This window comes from Gobio gobio, assembly GCF_949357685.1.
Source record: "Gobio gobio genome assembly, chromosome: 2".
Taxonomy (NCBI): domain Eukaryota; kingdom Metazoa; phylum Chordata; class Actinopteri; order Cypriniformes; family Gobionidae; genus Gobio; species Gobio gobio.
The window spans coordinates 37,666,272-37,688,055 of NC_137098.1; the positions used below are offsets into that span (position 1 = coordinate 37,666,272).

At 44.6% G+C, this 21,784-nt stretch overlaps 1 protein-coding gene across 1 annotated transcript in view; it reads left to right on the plus strand.

The window, feature by feature from the left end:
- Positions 1-21,784, plus strand: part of cdh8 (cadherin 8) — a gene marked incomplete at both ends in the record, with an annotated part of 106,070 nt that overhangs the window by 24,474 nt on the left and 59,812 nt on the right. The window contains one exon of the mRNA XM_079810918.1: positions 20,714-21,008. Within this exon, the coding sequence (XP_079667044.1) occupies positions 20,714-21,008 (295 nt within the window). The remainder of the gene's footprint in view (positions 1-20,713; positions 21,009-21,784) is intronic.

The window sequence follows — 21,784 nt, forward strand, 5'->3', positions numbered from 1 at the left end:
AAAGCACAGCTGAACATGTCATTCCAAGTGACCTGTTTATGCTTCATAGATGTCTAAGTCAGATTATCTCCAATACCTCTCTGAAAGTATAATGTGTTCTAATATTTGCCCATGCAATCTTGCTCACTATTTTCCATGATTTCCATTCAAATTTCTTTCAGATAATGATACGTTTAATAATATTAAAGGCCTGAACACGCTTCACAAAAGTACAAATCAAATGTATGCCGAAGTCCATTAATACCAATCTTACTGCAAGATGACAGTCCATATGAGAATTACTTAAATACTTTTTTGGGGGGGATTGTCTTCGTTTTTCAGTCAGATGTTCAAAGACAGCCATTTTGCTTCAATACATGTCATCATTTATTTTTTTCCTTGTGTTGCTGGAAGGAGATTATAGGTTTGAGACCACTCCAATGGCGAGGTCTATTTAATGACCCATTTTTCAAGACGGGGGGTTGCTCTCAGAGCTTTTCTAAGCTATTTTAATAAGGCTTGGTTACTGTAGATGTAAGTGTACTGGGTTACAGTGACCCTAATCAAAATCATCACAGTGTGAGTGACCGAATCAAAGTGAATGCGTATAGAGGGGAATTCGCTGACATCCTGTTTTTCTGTAATTAAATATGTGTGGGAGAATGCATGATATGATTTTTCAATTCTGGCAGAGAATAGAGACAAAAAGAGAAAAAGGAGAGGAAAAAATGTAAAAACAGATCTGCATCATCCCTTGGGTACATAATTTTTCTTACTGAGGGAGAGGACAAATTATGTGGGATGGCAAGCGAGAAAAGACATCTCATGACATTTGCCTTTTTCATAGCCTGATAGTACATCAGTACCATGGAAGATCTAATATAAAGTTGTTTGTAATTTCTTTTTATTGGCTATTACTCTCTCATTCTCACTTTCTTGTTTGCTTTTCTATGTTACTTAGGTCAACGGATTAGTGCCCTGGTTCTGTGGATGGAAGCATTTTTCCTCATGTTGTGACTAAATTGTTATTGGGACCTGTAAGAGCAAAAAGCAAAAAGAGCACAGGGCAAAAGTGAGATTGATGAGTGTTTGGCCACTTTACTCGAGACCCCTTCACATCTGGCAAGAACAAAGGCAGGCGAGTGTGACAGCCAGCATCCATCTCCCAGTCAGGGGCATCATGAAGGGGCCATGCATATAGGGACACCCCCCAACTGCCCTCTTTCCAGTTGGCCTCCATTGGCAGAAAGGGCCCCATGTGTTTGAGTGGCCTTCACTGTTAGTCCCTTTGATAAGAGCAGGGGTTTCCAATCCTGCTCCTGGAGGGCCAATCGCCTGCATAGTTTAGCTCTAACCTGCCCAAACAAACTTGCCTGTAATAGAAATGTATGTCTGTCTGTCTATCTATCTATCTATCTATCTATCTATCTATCTATCTATCTATCTATCTATCTATCTATCTATCTATCTATCTATCTATCTATCTATCTATCTATCTATCTATCTATCTATCTATCTATCTATCTATCTATCTATCTATCTATCTATCTAAGTCTTGGCTTACTTTGCTTTTCTTACAGAACAGTTATATGAATTTGAATGAAATTTGACATAAATCAAATTTTAATGTAAGGAAGTTAGGTAACACTTCATTTTACAGTGTCCTTGTTACATATGTTACATGTACTTACCATAGTAATAACAGTAAATGATGCATACATGCAACTAACCTTCAACCAAACCCCAATTCTACAATAACCCTATAGTAAGCACATGTAGTTAATTAATATTACTCAGTACTTAAATATATAATTACACTGTAACAATGACACCATAAAATAAAGTCTAACCAGAAGTTATTATTCTGCATCCTCCATTAAAATTCATTTCAAATCTGGGAATCAATTTCTATACAGCTTTCAGACAACAAAGACTCAAATCCACCCCACTGTTTTTTCCTGAAATCCAGAGCCTGTAAAAAGTCAGTACTGGGCCTAAAAGCAGGAAGGCAGTGAATTCTCCTCACAGTGGCGAGTGGATGACACATTGTTAGAGTTTTCAGTCAGTCCAGCCCATTCACCAGTACCGCTAATCTCACTATGCATGCGCTCTGATGTAAATTGCAGGTAAAGGGGAAAAGCTGCTGCCGGCTGATGTGCCTGCAGTGCAGCGTGAAATCTCTGTTGACACTACCGATGGGCATTTCAGACAGAGAACAAAAATGGATGAGTAATTTGACCGTATTCATTTTGAAGGGTCCATTTTCCTTTTTGTTTTTTCTCCATCAACAAGCACTATATTTTATCAAGAGGTCCAGCTAAACTTCCAGGAGTCTTAAGTTCTTAAATTTAAGGATTGTCTCCTTTCACAATTGATGTAGATGTTAAACAATTTCTTAATTTCTTTAGTAAATTCTTCAGGCTGTACCGATTTTCTCAGTTTTTTTTAATATTAGTTCACTTCAAAATGAAAATTTGCTGATATTTTACTCACCCCCATCTAATCCAAGATGTGCATGTCTTTCTTTCTTCAGTCGAAAAGAAATTGAGTTTTTTAAGGAAAACATTCCAGGATTTTTCTTCTCACCATAGACTTCAATGTCTATGTCCACATTGATGCAGTTTTAAAGGGCTTCGAAGGACTTCAGAGGCTCTGCGCAATCCCAGACGAGGAATAGGGTCTTATCTAGCTAAACGATCTGTCATTTAAAAAAAAAAAAAAAAAAAATGAATATACTTTTTAACCTAAATTGCTCATCTTGCGCTGCTCTGCGACGTGCCAAGGATTGCGCAATCACGTCAGAATGGTCGCGTAGACGTAGGTGGAAGTACTGCCCCAAGCAAAGGTGTGACGACTAATACAAACACCCTTTACCAAAAAAAACACTCCATCGTCAACTTCAAAATCGTCCAACATCGTTGTTTTACCTTTTTTTTGCTAAAGGACGTTTGTATTAGTCTTTGCATGTGCGCTTTGTAAACACGGGGGCGGTACTTCTGCCTACTTCCAGTGTGACCTTTCCGCTGAGCAGTGCAAGATGAGGAATTTAGGTTAAAAAGTTAATTAATTAAAAAAAAAACGTTTTGAAAATGACAGATCGTTTCGCTAGATAAGAGCCTATTCCTCGATTGGGATCACGCAGAGCCTCTGAAGCCCTTTGAACCGGCATTGCTTTGGACCTTCAACATTTTGGTTGCCATGGAAGTCAATGGTGTCATGAAAATCCTGGAATGTTTTCCTCCAAAAACTTAATTTCTTTTCAACTGAAGAAAGAAAGACATGAACATCTTGGATGAGATGGGGGTGAATAAAATATAAGGAAATTTTCATTTTGAAGCGAACTAATCCTTTAATTAATTAATTAATTTATTTATTTATTTTCTTGACAAAGGCAGTTAATAATTATGGGTTCTAGAGTAATTCAAAAGAGAGAGATTACATCTATATTTGTTTTACCAAAGAAAGAAGATAAAAGTCAAATAAATATCTGCTTTGGGAATTTATTTGCTGGGTAAACTGCTCGTTTTGCCCTCAGCACACACCAAAAAAGAAATTCTAGAAATACAGGTGCTAAAACAGTGCAGCAAAACAATGATGTTTTGGGACCTGTGAAATTTGTAAGATGCTTTCATCACTCAGTATGGCTTTCATGAAATGTGCAGTACACCTTAAGGGGGAAACAAGAAAGGATGCTCACCCTTTGTATTCCTGTGTATGAAACACTACCCTTTGCCTCTTGCCTGCTGGTTCCTAAACTCGGGACTTCGGAGCCGCATAGTTGCACATAAGCACATATGCACAATAACACAACAGGCACACACACATTCTGTTTGCATGCAGTCTTCAGTCTGTGAGACAAAGGAACTGCTTGTTGCCACATCTACTCTGCCATGATGTGACATGTTAAAACAGAGTTCTCTGTAATTCTACATTAGAACAGACAGCAAGCATAGATAGTCCTGCCTGAGCACTGAACCCCCCTCTGTCCCTGAAGCCTTTTGTGGGGACAGCCAATAGATACTTCAAAGAAAAGAACATGATAATTGCAGCTCCTATCAGTCCATTGGTCTCTGCCAAGGAGAGATGGATGAGTTATTTGCATGTCTAATGGCTCTGTAGTAACTTCATGGCCTCAGGGAAACACTGGAAAATAAAAATGAACATGACATAGTGGCATGTAGTTCCCTTTCAGTCGGTCACGTTCGACGTTCGTCGGAACTGACCGACGAATTGGGATCTGTTTCAGAGACCAATCTACTTCGAGTGTATTAAAAACGAGCCAATGGACATTGGCATGCGGTGCACGCATTCCACGCGCCGCCCCGCATTGCGGGTATAAATACGGAAGTGGAAGTACCGCATATTGCTTTCAACTTCGGAGCCGAGCTTTCATGCTTCCTGCGAAGAGTGTGTTCTCGAACGAGTTTCAAGACATTACGAGAGAAGATCAGCTTACCTGTTCCTGTGTCGGTGTGACGGTGCTGTACAGCGGTGGTCGCGACCAGAAGTGAAACTGTTGGTTCGCTGGGCGTTTCCCTCTGAGTGCTTACAGCGGGCTTGCACCTTTAAACCGCTGTAAGCCGCGGCTATTCCCCTGTGTGCCTCGGCACGTTCGGAGCGGTTTTCTCTTCTCTCTGTCACTAAAAGAGCAACACGGTTTGACCCTGCGTCTTTTTCAAGATGTCATTCAAACCGTGTGTTTCTGGATGCGGTTGTTTCCTGTCCTCATTTGACGGCCACGATCTCTCTCGCATATAAACATGTGAGATTGCTTTCGTGGGTGATCCATGCTCTCTCAGGAGAGCATGGTCACGTCGGCGCGTTGTTCGTCTCACCTTTCTCGTAAAGGCTGAGTGTTCAGCGCGCCGTGTGCCGTCTCGCGCCGGCTGATAGCGGGGGTTGTCACGGCAACCCAGCGCGTCACTCGGCGCTCTGATGCGCGGTCGAGACTATGAAACCTCAAACGGGGTTGAGTCCCTTCACTTATTCCCCGATCTAGTTTCTTTTCTGGGGCTCCAGAAAAGGATTACTTTGGCTAATAAGCGCTGGTGACCTGAGGATTACAGTGGGGCTTCCCCGCCGAGTACATCTCTTCGGGCCCCCACTCCTCTATCGCATCACGAGCGTGCTGAGACTTTGTTTGTGGGTGGTTCATGTTCTCTCACGAGAACATGACCACGTCGGCGCGTTGTTCACCTTGCTCTTTCATAGGGGCTGGATTGTTCAGCGCGCCGTGTGCCGTCAAGTCTGACGGCCACGCTCATTGTCTCACATGCCTGCTGGTAGCTTACAGATGGGATTGCTGGTCCTTTAAAAAAAAAAAAAAAGGGGATCTAGCGTTTCATTTGGCGCTCTGGCGGAGGACAGATGTCAATTGCTGCATCGGAGAGAGGGCTGTTATGCGCTGGAAATGATAATGCTGAGTTTCCCACTATAATGGTGTGTGCTCATGCTGAATCAGATTCAGAGTTGTCAGCAATGCTTTCCGGGGTGGCTGCCCGGATGTGCATTTGAAAAATTTAACAGCATGGAACTATTTGGTGTCAAAATATGGAACACCAAAAGGGCCATAACCTGTATAAGTTTTTCCCTCTCTCACTGCCCTCTGTCCTGCATGCATGAGGGTAGTCCCGACCCAGGGGTTATGCAGGAACTGCGTGCGGTGATGGACCTCGCTCTCCGGAGTGACGAAAGTCACTGCACGCTCCCTGGGTCAGGCGATGTCCACACCAGTGGTCCAGGAAGCTGGGGCTAAACCTGGCAGATATGCGTGAGCCCAACGAAGTTCGGTTCCTCATCGCCCCTGTCTGTCAGGCTGGCCTCTTCGGCGACGCCAACGAGAACTTCGCCCAGCAGTTCTTGGTGGCCCAGAAGCAGACGGAGGTGGCAAAAAAAAAAAAAATAAATAAAAAAAAATAATAATAATAATAATAATAAACAAAAAAAATAAATAAAAAAACCTGCCCCGACGACCAGCTGCTGCCGACACCCAGTCGTCGGCCGCCGCACCTCCATCTGCTTGTCGCCGAGGGCGCCACCCTGCGTCCGCCTCCAACCAGGCAGCAGGTGGCCGGGCGCAAGGGAGGTGCCCAACCCGTCCAGGGTCCCGCGAGCCTGCTAGCAAGCACAAGGGCAAGCAACCCTGAAACGGGCAGCCCAGCGAGAGAGGAATTGCTCGGGGAGACGGTGTCCGCACCCCTACCTCCCCCGGAGGAGGACCGGGGGGAGAATATTTTTTGGTTTCGGTCCTGCCGCTGGCTCCCCGGAGTCCAGCGGTACCCACATTCTCAGGGCAGTTCTTCCCTCCCTGAGCCCAGAGAGGGACAGGTTGGCAGTGTGCGACGCCCCCGGGCCTTGCCACTCCTTTCCTCCCCTCTCACCCCTCGCCAGGCGGCAGCAGATTGGGCACCGAGGACGCCCCCGGGCCTTCTCACCCACTCTCTGCCCCATCTGGAGTATTCAGGCAACACTCCGGGCCGCCTCCGGGCCTCCCGAGTCGGGTCTGAATACTCCACCTCGCTGCCTCACCCCGGGTACGTCTGTGGTGCCGTTGATCCCGCTAGTTCGGTCTCTGGGGGCCTGGCTAGGTCTCCCCAGGCCGTCTCGCTGGCTCATCCGTACCATCAGACTCGGCTATGCGATTCATTCGCACGCCGGCCTCCCAAGTACAGGGGCATCCTCTTCACCTCCGTGCGGAGCAGCGATGCCCATGTCTTGCGGTCCGAGATCGATGTCCTGCTGGCGAAGGGCGCGGTCGAGCCGGTTCCTCCTGCCGATATGAGGTCGGGGTTCTACAGCCCCTACTTCATTGTACCCAAGAAAGGGGGTGGGTTAAGACCAATCTTGGACCTGCGCATTCTGAATCGGGCCCTGCACAAGCTTCCGTTCAAAATGTTAACGCAGAAACGCATTTTCCAATGCATCCGTCCCCGAGATTGGTTCGCAGCGATCGACCTGAAGGACGCGTACTTTCATGTCTCTATCCTTCGTCGACACAGACCGTTCCTGCGCTTTGCGTTCGAGGGGAGGGCATATCAGTACAAAGTCTTGCCCTTCGGGCTGTCCCTGTCGCCTCGCGTCTTCACGAAGGTCGTCGAGGCAGCCATTGTTCCGCTCAGAGAACGCGGCGTTCGCTTACTCAACTATCTCGACGACTGGCTCATACTCGCCCAGTCTCGAGAGCAGTTGTGCGAACACAGGGACATGGTGCTCAGTCACCTCAGCCTGTTGGGACTTCGGGTCAACCGAGAGAAGAGCAAACTCTGCCCCGCGCAGAGGATCTCTTATCTCGGTATGGAGCTGGATTCGGTCAGCCGGACAGCGCGCCTCACTCCAGAGCGCGTCCGGTCCGTGTTGAACTGCTTGAATACGTTCAATGGCAGGACAGCGGCCCCACTGAAACTTTTTCAGAGGCTCCTGGGGCATATGGCATCCGCAGCCGCGGTAACGCCGCTCGGATTGCTTCATATGAGGCCGCTTCAACGCTGGTTACACGACCGAGTCCCGAGATGGGCGTGGCAGAGCGGTCAGTACCAGGTCCTAGTTACTCCTTACTGTCGCCAAACCTTCAGTCCGTGGTCAGACCCCTCGTTTCTCCGGGCCGGAGTGTCCCTAGAACAGGTGTCGAGGCATGCTGTGGTCTTCACGGATGCCTCATCCACGGGCTGGGGGGCCACGTACAACGGGCACGCAGTTTCGGGTCTGTGGACGGGGCCCCAACTGCTTTGGCATATCAATTGCCTAGAGTTACTGGCGGTACGTCTTGCCCTGGCCCGGTTCAAGAAACCGCTTCGGGGCAAGCACGTACTGGTCCGTTCGGACAGCACTGCGGCCGTTGCGTACATCAACCGACAGGGTGGTCTACGCTCCCGTTGCATGCTCCGGCTCGCCCGCCATCTCCTCCTGTGGAGTCAGAAGTTTGTGAGGTCACTTCGTGCTATTCACATCCCAGGTGCGCTGAACCAGACAGCCGACGAGCTCTCTCGTCAGTCGACACCTCCGGGCGAATGGCGACTCCACCCCCGGAGCGTCCAGCTGATATGGGACCACTTCGGGGTTGCACAGGTAGACCTGTTCGCTTCCCCGGAGTCGACCCATTGCCAGTGGTACTACTCCCTGACCGGAGGTACCTTAGGCATAGATGCACTGGCGCACAGCTGGCCCCGGGACCTACGCAAATATGCGTTTCCCCCTGTGAGCCTTCTCGCACAGACTCTGTGCAAGGTCAGGGAGGACGAGGAGCAGGTCTTGTTAGTTGCGCCCTATTGGCCCAACCGGACCTGGTTCCCCGAACTTACACTCCTCGCGACAGCCCCTCCCTGGCCGATTCCCCTGAGGAAGGACCTTCTTTCTCAGGGACGGGGCACTCTATGGCACCCGCGTCCAGACCTCTGGAAACTCCATGTCTGGTCCCTGGACGGGACGCGGAGGTTCTAGATGGCCTACCACAAGCTGTGGTAGATACCATCGCTTCAGCTAGAGCCCCCTCTACGAGGCGCCTCTATGCTCTGAAGTGGAATCTGTTTGTCGTTTGGTGCTCTTCCCGCCAGGAAGACCCTCGGAAGTGTTCGATTAATGTTGTGCTTTCCTTCCTGCAGGATGGGTTGGAGCGGCGGCTGTCACCCTCCACCCTCAAAGTGTACGTCGCTGCAATAGCGGCGTATCACGATGCAGTAGACGGTAAATCCGTTGGTAAACACGACTTAATCGTCAGGTTCCTCAGAGGTGCGAGGAGACTAAATCCTCCTCGTTCTACCTCGTTACCCTCTTGGGACTTAGCCCTGGTGCTTAGAGCACTCCAGGGTCCTCCATTTGAGCCTTTGCAGTCAGTCGAGCTAAAAATCCTGTCCATGAAGACAGTCCTCCTGACCGCATTGGCCTCAATCAAGAGGGTGGGGGACCTGCATGCGCTTTCGGTCGACGAATCGTGCCTAGAATTCGGGCCGGCCAACTCTCACGTTGTCCTGAGACCCCGGCCTGGATATGTGCCCAAGGTTCCTACCACTCCCTTCCGGGACCAGGTAGTGAACCTGCAAGCGCTGCCTTCGGAGGAGGCAGACCCAGCCCTAGCTTTGTTATGTCCTGCCCGCGCTCTTCGCGCTTACGTTGACCGGACTCAAAGCTTCAGATCCTCACAGCAGCTCTTCGTCTGTTACGGAGGTCAGCAGAAGGGAAAGGCTGTCTCCAAGCAGAGGTTGGCCCACTGGATAGTGGATGCCATTGTCTTGGCTTACCAGTCCCAAGACGTACCTTGCCCGTTCGGGATGCGAGCACACTCAACAAGGAGTGTTGCTTCATCCTGGGCGCTGGCTCAAGGTGCCTTGCTGACAGACATTTGTAGAGCTGCGGGCTGGGCGACACCTAACACGTTCGCTAGATTTTATAGCCTCCGTGTAGAGCCGGTATCTTCCCGCATCCTCGCCCCCCAGGGCCAGTAGCGCTAAGTACCCGTTCTAGTGTCGGCTTGCAACGCCACTCCCGCCTCCGGGCCGGATACGTGCGTCTATTCTTGCTCCAGTTGTGTTCCCCGGAAACGGCTAACCCTGTGAGTTCCTCCGTCACCCCTGCGGTGCCAGACGTTGCGGCCGTCTGGTGCCAGGCCTGCACCCGTATGCTTGTGGAACGTGTGTGTAGGCTGGGTTCCATATGTTGCGGTCCCCTCACGGCTACCCCATATGTGTATTCTCCACGGTATCTGCTACCCTGCTCGGTTAGCCCCGTGTCTTTCCCTCAACAGAGCCCGCTCTGTCATCTCTGGGATGTGTTCTTCCCCCCCTGGGATCAGGTTGGGTCCACCCCAGAGATTTTCCATAGTTGCACTACCCTAGGTTAGGTTAGTCCTGATGCGTATTTCCACCTCTCCTTCCATTGTGACTACAAACCCCCCCACTCCACCCCCGCAGCCACTGATGTCAACTTCCTGAACGAGCTAAATCACTTTTACGCTCGTTTTGAAAGAGACAACAGAGAAACTGCCACCAAGCTCAAACCCTCAGCTGACCCACCAATCACACTCTCCTCCACAGATGTCTGCAAGTCACTGAGCCGGATCAGCGCGCACAAGGCTGCTGGACCAGACAACATCCCTGGTCGTGTTCTCAGGGCATGTGCGGAGCAGCTCGCTGAGGTTTTTACAGACATTTTCAACCTGTCTCTTGCCCAAGCAGCTGTACCTTCATGCTTTAAACGCACGTCCATTGTGCCAGTGCCAAAACACTCTAACCCGAGGTGCCCTAATGACTACCGCCCTGTAGCACTCACACCCATCGTCATGAAGTGCTTTGAGCGGCTGGTCCTGGAACACCTAAAAGACTCTCTACCATCCACATTGGACTCACACCAGTTTGCCTACCGCAGCAATAGGAGCACAGAGGATGCCGTTTCCATGGCACTGCACTCTGTGCTCACCCATCTGGACAATAAGAACACTTACGCACGCATGCTGTTTGTTGACTTCAGCTCAGCATTCAACACTGTCATCCCAACCAAGTTAATAGCCAAACTTGGAGACCTGGGCATCAATACCTCAATGTGCAACTGGATTTTGGACTTCCTAACTGACAGACCCCAGAATGTTCGTTCAGGATCCACCTGCTCCACATCCATCACACTCAACACTGGTGTACCACAGGGCTGTGTGCTAAGTCCGTTTCTCTACTCCCTCTTCACCGCCGACTGCAAGCCTGTGTATGGATCTAATTCTATCGTCAAGTTTGCGGACGACACAACGGTGATTGGTCTCATCAGCAACAACGATGAGACTGCCTATAGGGAGGAGATCCAGCACCTGGCCACATGGTGCGCTGATAATAACCTGCTCCTCAACACCACCAAAACGAAGGAGCTCATCGTGGACTTCAGGAAGGAGTCAAGAGGCACACACGACACCATCCACATCAATGGAATGGCTGTTGAACGTGTCTCCAGTTTCAAGTTCCTGGGGATCCACATCTCGGCGGACATGTCGTGGACGACCAACACCTCCAGCCTGGTCAAGAAGGCTCACCAGCGCCTCTTCTTCCTGAGGACACTGAGGAAGAATCAGCTCTCCTCGGCTATCCTGGTGAACTTCTACCGCTGCGCAATAGAAAGCATCCTGACCAACTGTGTGGCAGTGTGGTATGGGAGCTGCTCTGTTGCGGAGCGCAAGGCACTGCAGCGGGTGGTGAAAACTGCCCAGCGCATCACAGGGACTCCACTACCTGCCATCGAACACATCCAGAGGAAACGCTGTCTGCATCGAGCTCGCAGCATCCTCAAGGACTCCTCTCACCCAGCCCACAGACTGTTTTCTCTCCTGCCCTCCGGCAGGCGTTTCAGGATCCACCGGACCAGGACCAGCAGACTTAAGAACAGTTTTTTCCCCAGAGCTGTCTCTTTACTGAACTCAAACCCCCGCTGATCCACTTCCCTCATAAACTGATAACTCTCCTACCTCACATCCACCTTCACTTTGTTATTTGCACTACCGACTCTTTATTACAGTAACAACTGTTTACTTATTCATTTTGCACTACCACACCGTAACTGGATTATGCTCATTTGCACTGCCGACTGTTATTTACAGTACCTACTGTTTACATTTGTATTTTGCACCGTACTTCTAACTGTAATATGCAATCACTTCCACTGCACTTTTACACTTTTTTTCGGATAGCTTCTGTCCATAATTTATTGCACTACCTTAATCCACTGCCATATTCCTCATTTTAGCCTAACATATCATTGTATACCTCTATCTGTAAAATTCTGTTTATAGTAATAGCCATCTGTATATTATATTATATTCATAGTACATATCCACCTGTAAATTCTGTTTATAGTATTAACCATCTGTATATTATTCACTGTACATATTCACCTGTAAATTCTGTTTATAGTAATAACCATCTCTCTATTTATAGACATATTTATATATACTCAGTACATATCCATGTCCTGCACTTATGCAAACGTTGTATATCCTGCACTTGCTGCTATTGCACTTCTGGTTAGACCTAAACTGCATTTCGTTGCCTTGTACTTGTACTTGTGTAATGACAATAAAGTTGAATCTAATCTAATCTAATCTAATCTAAATTGAAGGATGTGGCTCCGCAGCGTACCATCTCCCGAGACGGGCACGCTTTCCCAGCGTTATCCAATAGTCACGCTGAGTGGGTCTTGCAGGAACAGCAGTGACTGTCCTTCCCTGCCGGGAGCCCTGACTCCCACTCCAACGTAGGAGTGGTCCAGCGAGCTCAGGCAGGGCGCTGGAAGGGCCAGCATCCCTGGCGTTTTGGTAGGGATCCCAATTCGTCGGTCAGTTCCGACGTACGTCGAACGTGACCGACTGAAAGGGAACGTCTCGGTTACGTATGTAACCCTCGTTCCCTGAAGGAGGGAACGGAGACGTACGTCCCGTCGCCAGGTGCTGTGCTTCAGCTGAAGGCCCGAGCCACTCTTCTCGGCTCCTCAGTTGAAAACAATATGCGGTACTTCCACTTCCGTATTTATACCCGCAATGCGGGGCGGCGCGTGGAATGCGTGCACCGCATGCCAATGTCCATTGGCTCGTTTTTAATACACTCGAAGTAGATTGGTCTCTGAAACAGATCCCAATTCGTCGGTCAGTTCCGACGTACGTCTCCGTTCCCTCCTTCAGGGAACGAGGGTTACATACGTAACCGAGACGTTTTCAGGTCAGTGGGACACTTACCAAGGTTGCGTTTATTTAATCAGAAATACAATTTGATACAAATGTTACCATTTAAAATTACTGTTTTCTTTTTTAATATATATTTTAAAATTTAATTTATTTCTGTGGTGGCAAAGCTGAATTTCCAGCAGTGTCACACGATCCTTCAGAAACCATTCTAATAAACTAGTTTGCTGCACAAGAAACATTTAATATTATTATTATCAAGCTTGAAAGCAATTGTGTTGCTTAATATTTAGTGGAAACTGTCATACATTTTATTTTCCATTTTCATTTTCTTTCCTTTTTAATGAATAGAAAGTTTAAAACAACAGTGAGTAAACAACAGTAAAAAAATATTTATGTGAAATAGAAAACTTTTACTGCCATTGATGAGAAATTATTGTGTCCTTGCTAAATAAAATGAGCAATTTCTTACTTAAAAATAAAAAAATCTTACTGACCCCAAACTTTTGAACCATAATGTATAAATATCAATAATACAAATAATAACACAATTTCTTCTTCTTCTTCTTCTTCTTCTTCTTCTTCTTCTTCTTCTTCTTCTTCTTCTTCTTCTTCTTCTTCTTCTTCTTATTATTATTATTATTATTATTATTATTATTATTATTACTGTTGTTAATCTTTATCACACCCACCTGAGAATGACATGCCAGTTCTACTAAAGTATTAGTAATACAGTTGACATTCTAATTTCATATATCAGTATTGTCTGTTTTTTCCTTGATTTATTTACTTATTTAATGATTTATGGACTGTGGATGTCTACAAGATGTACAGGATATTACCAATTCTCCTGTTAAAACATACACTTTATTATAATCATCATCACCATCATCATCATCATCATCATCATCATCATCATCAGTTGTTGTTGTAACAATGTTAGTGGTTTCTAGGTTGGTAGATCTTTGGATATCAGATCAGTTTTAGCACACCAGAAGTTCAGAGTCACAGCCAGTTTTAAACAGGAGCCGTCCTGGGCCAGACCTGACGTGTTGCTTGTGATGGTGTTACTTGTGTGAAATCAATGCATGTTTTAACAGGAGAATTGGTAATCACATCCTGTAGTAGTCCACAGTCCATTCAGCCACTCAGTAAATGAAGCAGGGGAAAGAACACACTACACAGAAATATGAAATTAGAATCTCAATCTCTATTATCTGGACACAGATAAAGCTCATTTTTAACTTAATCTTGTATCTTGATCTGTAGCTGGATCTTGATTTGATTACATTTGCTTTGTGTAGCAATAACAATTGCTCTGTTTGGTTCCTTCTCATCACAGTAGGAATAAATCAGGAGCACAGGAAGGCTAATCATGTACCTATGAAGGTTACGGAGAAAGCCAGTTTATTCAAAGGCACCGTGTGGTATTCATTAGTCAAGCATGCATGCTTACTTTTATGGTTTTACATCAGGGCATTTTTAATTTTATCTGAAGGTAGGAATCTTGTTTTATTAAACGAGTCCTGTATCAAATATAAAAATAACAAACATTACTTTATATTTGTATTTAAAGTGACGTGACATGTAGCCAAGTATGGTGTCCCATACTCAGAATTTGTGCTCTGCATTTCACCCATCCAAATGCACACACACAGCAGTGATTATTGAACACACACATACACACACCGTGAACACACACCCGGAGCAGTGGGCAGCCCTTTTTTTGCTGCGGCACCTGGGGAGCGATTGGGGGTAAGGTGCCTTGCTCAAGGGCACCTCAGTTGTGGGTAATGAGAGTGGTATAGAGCACTATTCATTCACCCCCCACTTAAATTTCCTGTCAGTACCCGGGACCTTCAGGTTATTAATCCGACTCTCTAACAATTAGCCACAACAGTGTTTCGTTCTATGCTAGTGTTCATAGACTGCAATACTGGAACAGTCCGCTAGAGGCTGTGTGAGAGAGAATTGTCTGCTGGTAAAAAGTGTCAGAGAAGAAGTCAAGAAAGCATTGATAATATTTTGAACGATTTGTCCTCTCTCCTCGTTTATTTATTTTCGTTACGAGTCCCAAACATTACAAACTGTTCCATATGTAGGTTTACACTCATTTGATTGCATACAGGACATTTTCAATTGCACATTGTGTTTGGTGGAATCTCTTAAACGTGAAACAGTATTTATTGGCAGAAAAGTAAATGTGACATGTCTTTCGATAAAACAATTCTCAGTGGGTGCTGCAATAATAGACTAATCAGGCAGCAAGCAATCTTTTTCTCAAGGAAAGTATTTGTATTTATATTTAGGTATTATTCATTCATTCCATTCATTATGTGAATATCTACATGTAGCTTTTTCCATACTACCCATTTTCAATGACTTGATTGCATGTAATATACTTTAATAAAAACGTTTTATAAAAGACAGAATTAATAAATAAAGAATAGTGTTGTTGCCTGATATTATATTCATGCAGTTATTAGTAGTTTCAGTTATTAGTAGAGAAGAGGGAAATGAGTTTTGGACACGACACACGGCTAGATTTGAACCTACATCTCCCACATGAGCACCACGTGCCAAACACAAGGGCTGAAACTTCATCTAGATAGGCAAAATAAAAGATAATATAGTAGGGAAGGCGTGTTGTACTATATTGCTTATGTAGCATTGACATGAATTATAGCGATGCTGATAATGAGGAGAAGTAGGTTAATGTCATTAGTGGCTGTTAAAATATAGATGGCATCGCTTCTGAAATCCATTACGCGGATTTACTCTTGCAACATGCATGATTTCCACAAACCCTTTCAGTAGGCACTATGCACAAACTGTGGTGCACATGGTCAAATTCACAGTTCACTTGGAGCGAAGCAGAGCCCCACACTTAAACCATGTCTAATTGACTGTTGAGATGGTCCTTGGGTTGGGGCTCTGCTGACATTTTTTGAAGCAGAGTGACACAATATCTCTGTAGGTGATATGAATCTTCTCTTCACGTCCTCTCTGCCACTTGCCCTGACAAGAGGCAAAATCATTAATTTGCAATGTCCGGTTTAACGCTGCACTTTAGTGTGCAGTCGGTAGGCGTAGGCGGATTGAGGGGTCCTCATTACGGAGCCGCTGATTGTTCCTCAGGCTACTATAAAGGTTCATCTCCAGCAGCCAGTGACATATTTTCTCCTGAAATGACAATAAAGCTGTACTCCACAACAGTGGTACAGAGAGAGACGGGTGTAAAACCCACTGTTGTTTCTCTTCGGCTCCAGTCAGGCAGCTCTGAATGCTAATCCACACTAGTGTGCTGGCAGATTTAAGACTGCCCAGGATTTTACATATCCCACTGTTGCCGTTATTCTTTAGCTACATATTTTTCAGTGTCATACTGAAGGTTTTCAATCAAATCAATTATGAGTTCAATGTAACATTGTGACTTTGTTGTTTTCTTTGACCTTCTTTCATCTTTTCAGCTTTAATGGAATGATCATACACTTTTTCTTCATTTATATGGAAGTATTAAAACAAAACTATGCATTAACAGAGCCCTTTTCATTATATATGTGTTAAAATAATTTGGGGAAAATATATGGATGCCGTCAGATGTTGGAGCACCGGAGTTGCCCTGGCAACCCAGATAATGACAGACTGCCTCCCCTCCGCAGTCGTACTTTCGGTCGATTGTTTGCACATTGAGATTAAGCGATCACTCGTCAGAATGGGACTGGTGTGAGCACAAGCTTGAAATGTTGTCTGTATACATAGGGCATAGGGGTGAACAAATGGAAGTGAAGTTTTGCAGCTGTGACATTTTGTTCTTTGCAGAAATCCATAATAACATACATTATATATATATATATATATATATATATATATATATATATATATATATATATATATATATATATATATATATATATATATATATATATATATATATATATATATATATATATATATTATCGGTCATTTTATCGAATGCATAAAGTGAGAATTACTGGAAAGAAATGTTTCCTATCAGAAAAAGCACATCATTAATTTGGGCTCATTTAGGGGTTTTCGTAGAGTGAAGACTGTTGTGAAGCTGATGTGTTAATGAGATAGATATTTCATGTGGAATGATGGGACAATTAGGAGAACAAAAGTGCAAGGTGTGACAATTTAAGTGTGTGTGCTTTGTCAGTGTCTGGAAAAGGCACCGCTGAGACAACATATGCATAAAACCATAGTTATTAAGCTATTGTTTTTTTTTTTTCTTGAAGTCTGCATTTCAAAGCTCATGCTGTCCTTGTTACTGTAGTCTCAAGTGTACTTCCACCTCGCACCAGGCTGTATATATTACCGCCTCAAGAAATGGAACTAAAGTGTCTGTTCATGATGTAGCTACAGGTGAGTTTTGTGAGAAAATTTTTTTTACGGTGATGGTTCAACCAAAATTCTCTAGCATTTTACATTCTCTCATGTCATTCTGAACCCATATATTTTAATGATTTTTTGCAGAATAAAAATGAAGATCATTTGAAGACTATTCAAAAGTTTCCTCCTACTAAATCTTTGTTTTTGTTTTGTTTTTACATTGTCAGAAGAAAATTTTAGCAAGTTGTTGTTGTTTTTTTGCATTATAACCAAATCAGAAAAAGTTTGGACAGTATAGAAAACGCAAATTAAAAAAAAGAAGTGATTTCTAAATGTACTTTGACTTGTATTTCATTGCAGACAATATGAACACAAAATATTTCATGTTTTGTCTGGTCAACTTCATGTCATTTGTAAATATGCATCCTTTCCTGTCATTCAGACCTGCAACACATTTAAAAAAAAGTTGGGACAGGAGCAATTTAGGGCTAGTAATGAGGTAAAATGGTTAAATAATGATGTGATTTGAAACAGGTGATGTCAACAGGTGATTGTAATTATGATTTGGTACAAAAGCAGCATCCAAGAAAGGTCTAATCCTTTAGGAGCAAAGATGGGCTGAGGATCGCCAGTTTGCCAACAAATACGTGAGAAAATTATTGAAATGTTTAAAAACAATGTTCCTCAAAGAAAGAGAGGAAGAGATTTGGATATTTCACATTCAACAGTGCATAACATAATTAAAAGATTCAAGGAATCTGGAGGAATTACAGTGCGTAAAGGACAAGGGCGCAAGCCTAAGCTGAACAACCGTGATCTCCGATCCCTCAGGCGGCACTGCATCAAGAATCGTCATTCCTCTATAAGCGATATCGCCACATGGGCTCAGGACTACTTTGACAAACCTTTGTCAAGTACCACAATACGTAGTTACATCCACAAATGCCAGTTAAAACTGTACTGTGCCAAAAGGAAGCCCTATGTTAACAGTGTCCAGAAGCGCCGTCGACTTCTCTGGGCTCGGAGGCATCTGGGATGGACCATCACACAGTGGAAACGTGTACTGTGGTCAGATGAATCAGTATTTCAGGTATTTTTTGGGAGGAATGGACGCCGTGTGCTCTGGACCAAAGAAGAAAAGGATCATCCAGACTGTTACTAGCAACAAGTCCAAAAGCCAGGGTCTGTCATGGTATGGGGTTATGTCAGTGCCCTTGGCAAAGGTAACTTGCACTTCTGTGAAGGCACCATTAATACTGAAAAGTACATAGAGATTTTGGAGCATAATATGATGCCTTCAAGAAGACATCTTTTCCAGGGACGTCCATGCATATTTCAACAAGACAATGCAAAAACACATTCTGCACACATTACAAAGTCCTGGCTGCGGAGGAAGAGGGTACGGGTACTTGACTGGCCTGCCTGCAGTCCCGACCTGTCTCCAATAGAGAATGTGTGGCGCATTTTGAAGCGCAAATTGCGACAACGAAGACCCTGTACTGTTGCCCACCTTAAGACTTGTTTGAAGGAAGAATGGGACAAAATTACACCTGAAACACTTCATCACTTGGTGTCTTCAGTCCCTAAACGTCTTTTAAGTGTTGAGAAAAGGAATGGCAACATTACAAGTGGTAAATGCTTTACTGTCCCAACTTTTTTTTAAATGTGTTGCAGGTCTGAATGACAGGAAAGGATGCATATTTATAAATGACATGAAGTTGACCAGACAAAATATGAAATATTTTTTGTTCATATTGTCTGCAATGAAATACAAGTCAAAGTAAATTTAGAAATCACTTCTTTTTTTTTATTTGCGTTTTCCATACTGTCCCAACTTTTTCTGATTTGGGGTTGTATAATTTAAAATAACTGCTTTTTTGTATATTTTAAAATATGATTCCTGTGATGACAAAGCTGAATTTTGAGCATCATTACAGTCTTCAGTAGAGGGCTGCATTGGGATTGAGTCCCGCCGGGTCCCGCGGGACCCAACGTAAATCTTGCGGGAGCGGGCGGTTTGAATTTTGCTGCGGGCGGGAATGGGCGGCTAAAAAAAACACCGCGGGAATTGGTGGGATAGGGAGGTTGCCTAACGACATGATGGAGAAGATGTCAATAGATGATGTAGAAAAGAACCTCAAACGAGGTATTTACAGCACAAAAGCTAAGCAAGGAAAGTCTGACATTTGGAGAAGTTTCTCAATTGTTTTGGTAGGCAAAGTCATGCGGTATAACGTTATATGTATCCACATATTGCGCAGCTGGCAAATACATAGATACTTGATCATACCTCACCAAAAACGCTCAGCACTCCCTGCAGGTCAAGTTGACTGTTTGGTGTTTTTGACAAACAATACATAGAAGTTTAGTGAGTGGAAATGGATTGTTTCTAAATGTCCGTTTGCTATTTTGTGTTCACATTACGTTCTGTTGACGCATGTTTTCCCAGGTTTCCTTACAGTCGGTCACGTTTGACGGAATTGCGATCTGTTTTTTGTTTCTCAATCTGGTTTTCTGTTTTGCAAAGCAGTCTATTGTATGTGCAAAGTTTTTGATAAAAAAGAAATTATATTTGAATGTATTTGTCTTTTTTTTTTTTTTTACATGCAGGCCAGGGAAACGAAACAAACAACCCCATGAATCTCTTTAATAATATCAATACAAATACGTGTTTTTTTTCCCCTGCGGGACGGGAGAAGACACAAAATCAATGCATCTCTATTATTGTGCGGGAATAAATTCTCAGAGTTTTGCGGGTGCGGGCGGGAGTGGACATACATATTGCGGGAGTGGGCGGGAGTGTAACACATACGTTGCGGGAGCGGGCGGTAATGGTCAGAAATTCGGCGGGTGCGGGCGCGGGCGGGAGCGGGATGAAGAAAACAGTCCCGCGCAGGGCTCTAGTCTTCAGTCTTACATGATCCTTCAGAAATTATTCTGAAGGATCAGAATACTCCAAAATCAACATAACAGTGTCATACCTGATGCAATGCAATTAAAGACAACACAATGCCTGAATTGAATATAAACAAATAAGAACTGCAGATGATTGGTAGATGATCAGCGATCCAACCACTGCCACTGTTGTTCCAGTTTCTACCAACCTTCCACTGATACACGTTTTCTCTAAATTGTAGGGTAATATATAATTAAAATGGGGGGGGGGGGTGCTAAATTAATGCATTGTAAGGGGAAAAAATGCAACAAATCCACAAAAGCTGGAAAAATGAATAAAAGAAATAAAGAAAGTGAGCTAAATTTAAAACTGAGATAATTCTTCATTCCTTTTTGCTATTCGTACCAATCACCAACCACACATACCCTTTTTTTTTCTTTTTTTGCACAGCCCAATTGCCTTCTCGTTCTGGAACTGTGACCTGATGACTGGTTTCAAGTTGGTAACAGGGCCCTGAGGCAGGTGTGAGCAGAACGCTTTGACCTCCACACTCTACTAGCGATGTATGAAGAAGTGAATGACAGATAGATGGGATACACAACCCAAGCATTACCTGGAAATCCAGGACTTAGCCTGCCCTTTTCCCACGTTTTTTTTTTTTTTGTCTGTGAGATTGAACAATTCTGCCGTCACATTTCGAAGAGGCTATGCAGCTCTGCACTTGGCGGTGGGCTTTAATTCTTTTAGCGATTGATTACAGGCATTGATCTGGTCCTGCTCGAGTGGTATTAGCTACGTCTGAAGTAGCCTCAAACCCCCTCCTTTGTTTCTCTTTTTTTTAGCTCCATACGGATTTGGACGTGGGGAATAAGAACATCAAGTATGTGCTGGCAGGGGAAGGGGCGGGCACCATCTTTGCCATCAACGAGGGGACGGGGGACATTCACGCCATGAAAAGGCTAGACCGGGAGGAGAAGGCAGAGTACACGCTCACGGCACAGGTCATCGACAGAGACTCCAACCAACCTATGGAACCACCGTCAGAGTTCATCATCAAAGTGCAAGACATCAATGACAACCCCCCACAGTTCATTGAGGGGCCTTACAAGGGTTCAGTGCCAGAGATGTCCCAAGTGGGTGAGTGATCTCTTTTCATCATCTCTGGTTGTCTCAGCTGAACAATGACACAAGGCCCTTTATCTCACAATGAAATGAGGCAGACAAAAGCTCTGACAAAATATACAAGTAATAGAAATAGAGATGCCATGGTCTAAGAATAGACAAAAAGACATAGGAGGTGACAGGAATTTCTCATGATTGTTTCTGAAGATTGATACAACAATATACGATCCATAGTCATATTGTAACCACAACCCATTGAATAGGGTCCACCACTGAGATTTTCCAGTATCACCAAAAAAAAAAAAAAAAGCTTTTTGTTTTTCAAGCTGCATACTGTAATGTATTCATAAGTTCTCAAGCATTTGTAGCCATGCATTCTAATGAATGTCTCCTTAAGACTTGCGTTAAATAGAGCTCATACTCAGTTGACAAAGCCTGCGTGAGCTTTCTCCGTACTATCCCGAGCCTGACCTTGAGATGGGTCATGAATATGAGAAGGCGGTGAAGGGAATCTCCTAATAGTGCCACTTAAGGGATTCGTTATAACCCCCATGACAAGCCATGTTGTGTTATTCTGTGAAATCCCCCTTTTTTCGGGAAAGTATACAGAAGGCTGTTGTGTGTTTTTCAACACTTGCGCAAAGGAATGGCTGTATGATCTAAACTAATGACTTGTTTTTGTTTTTGCAGTTGATGGTTTATACACAACATGAAGCAATGTAATGCAGAGAGGATAACTATATTCATTAATATAGATTATAGATGAGAGTACTTGGAGTTACAGGAAGTGC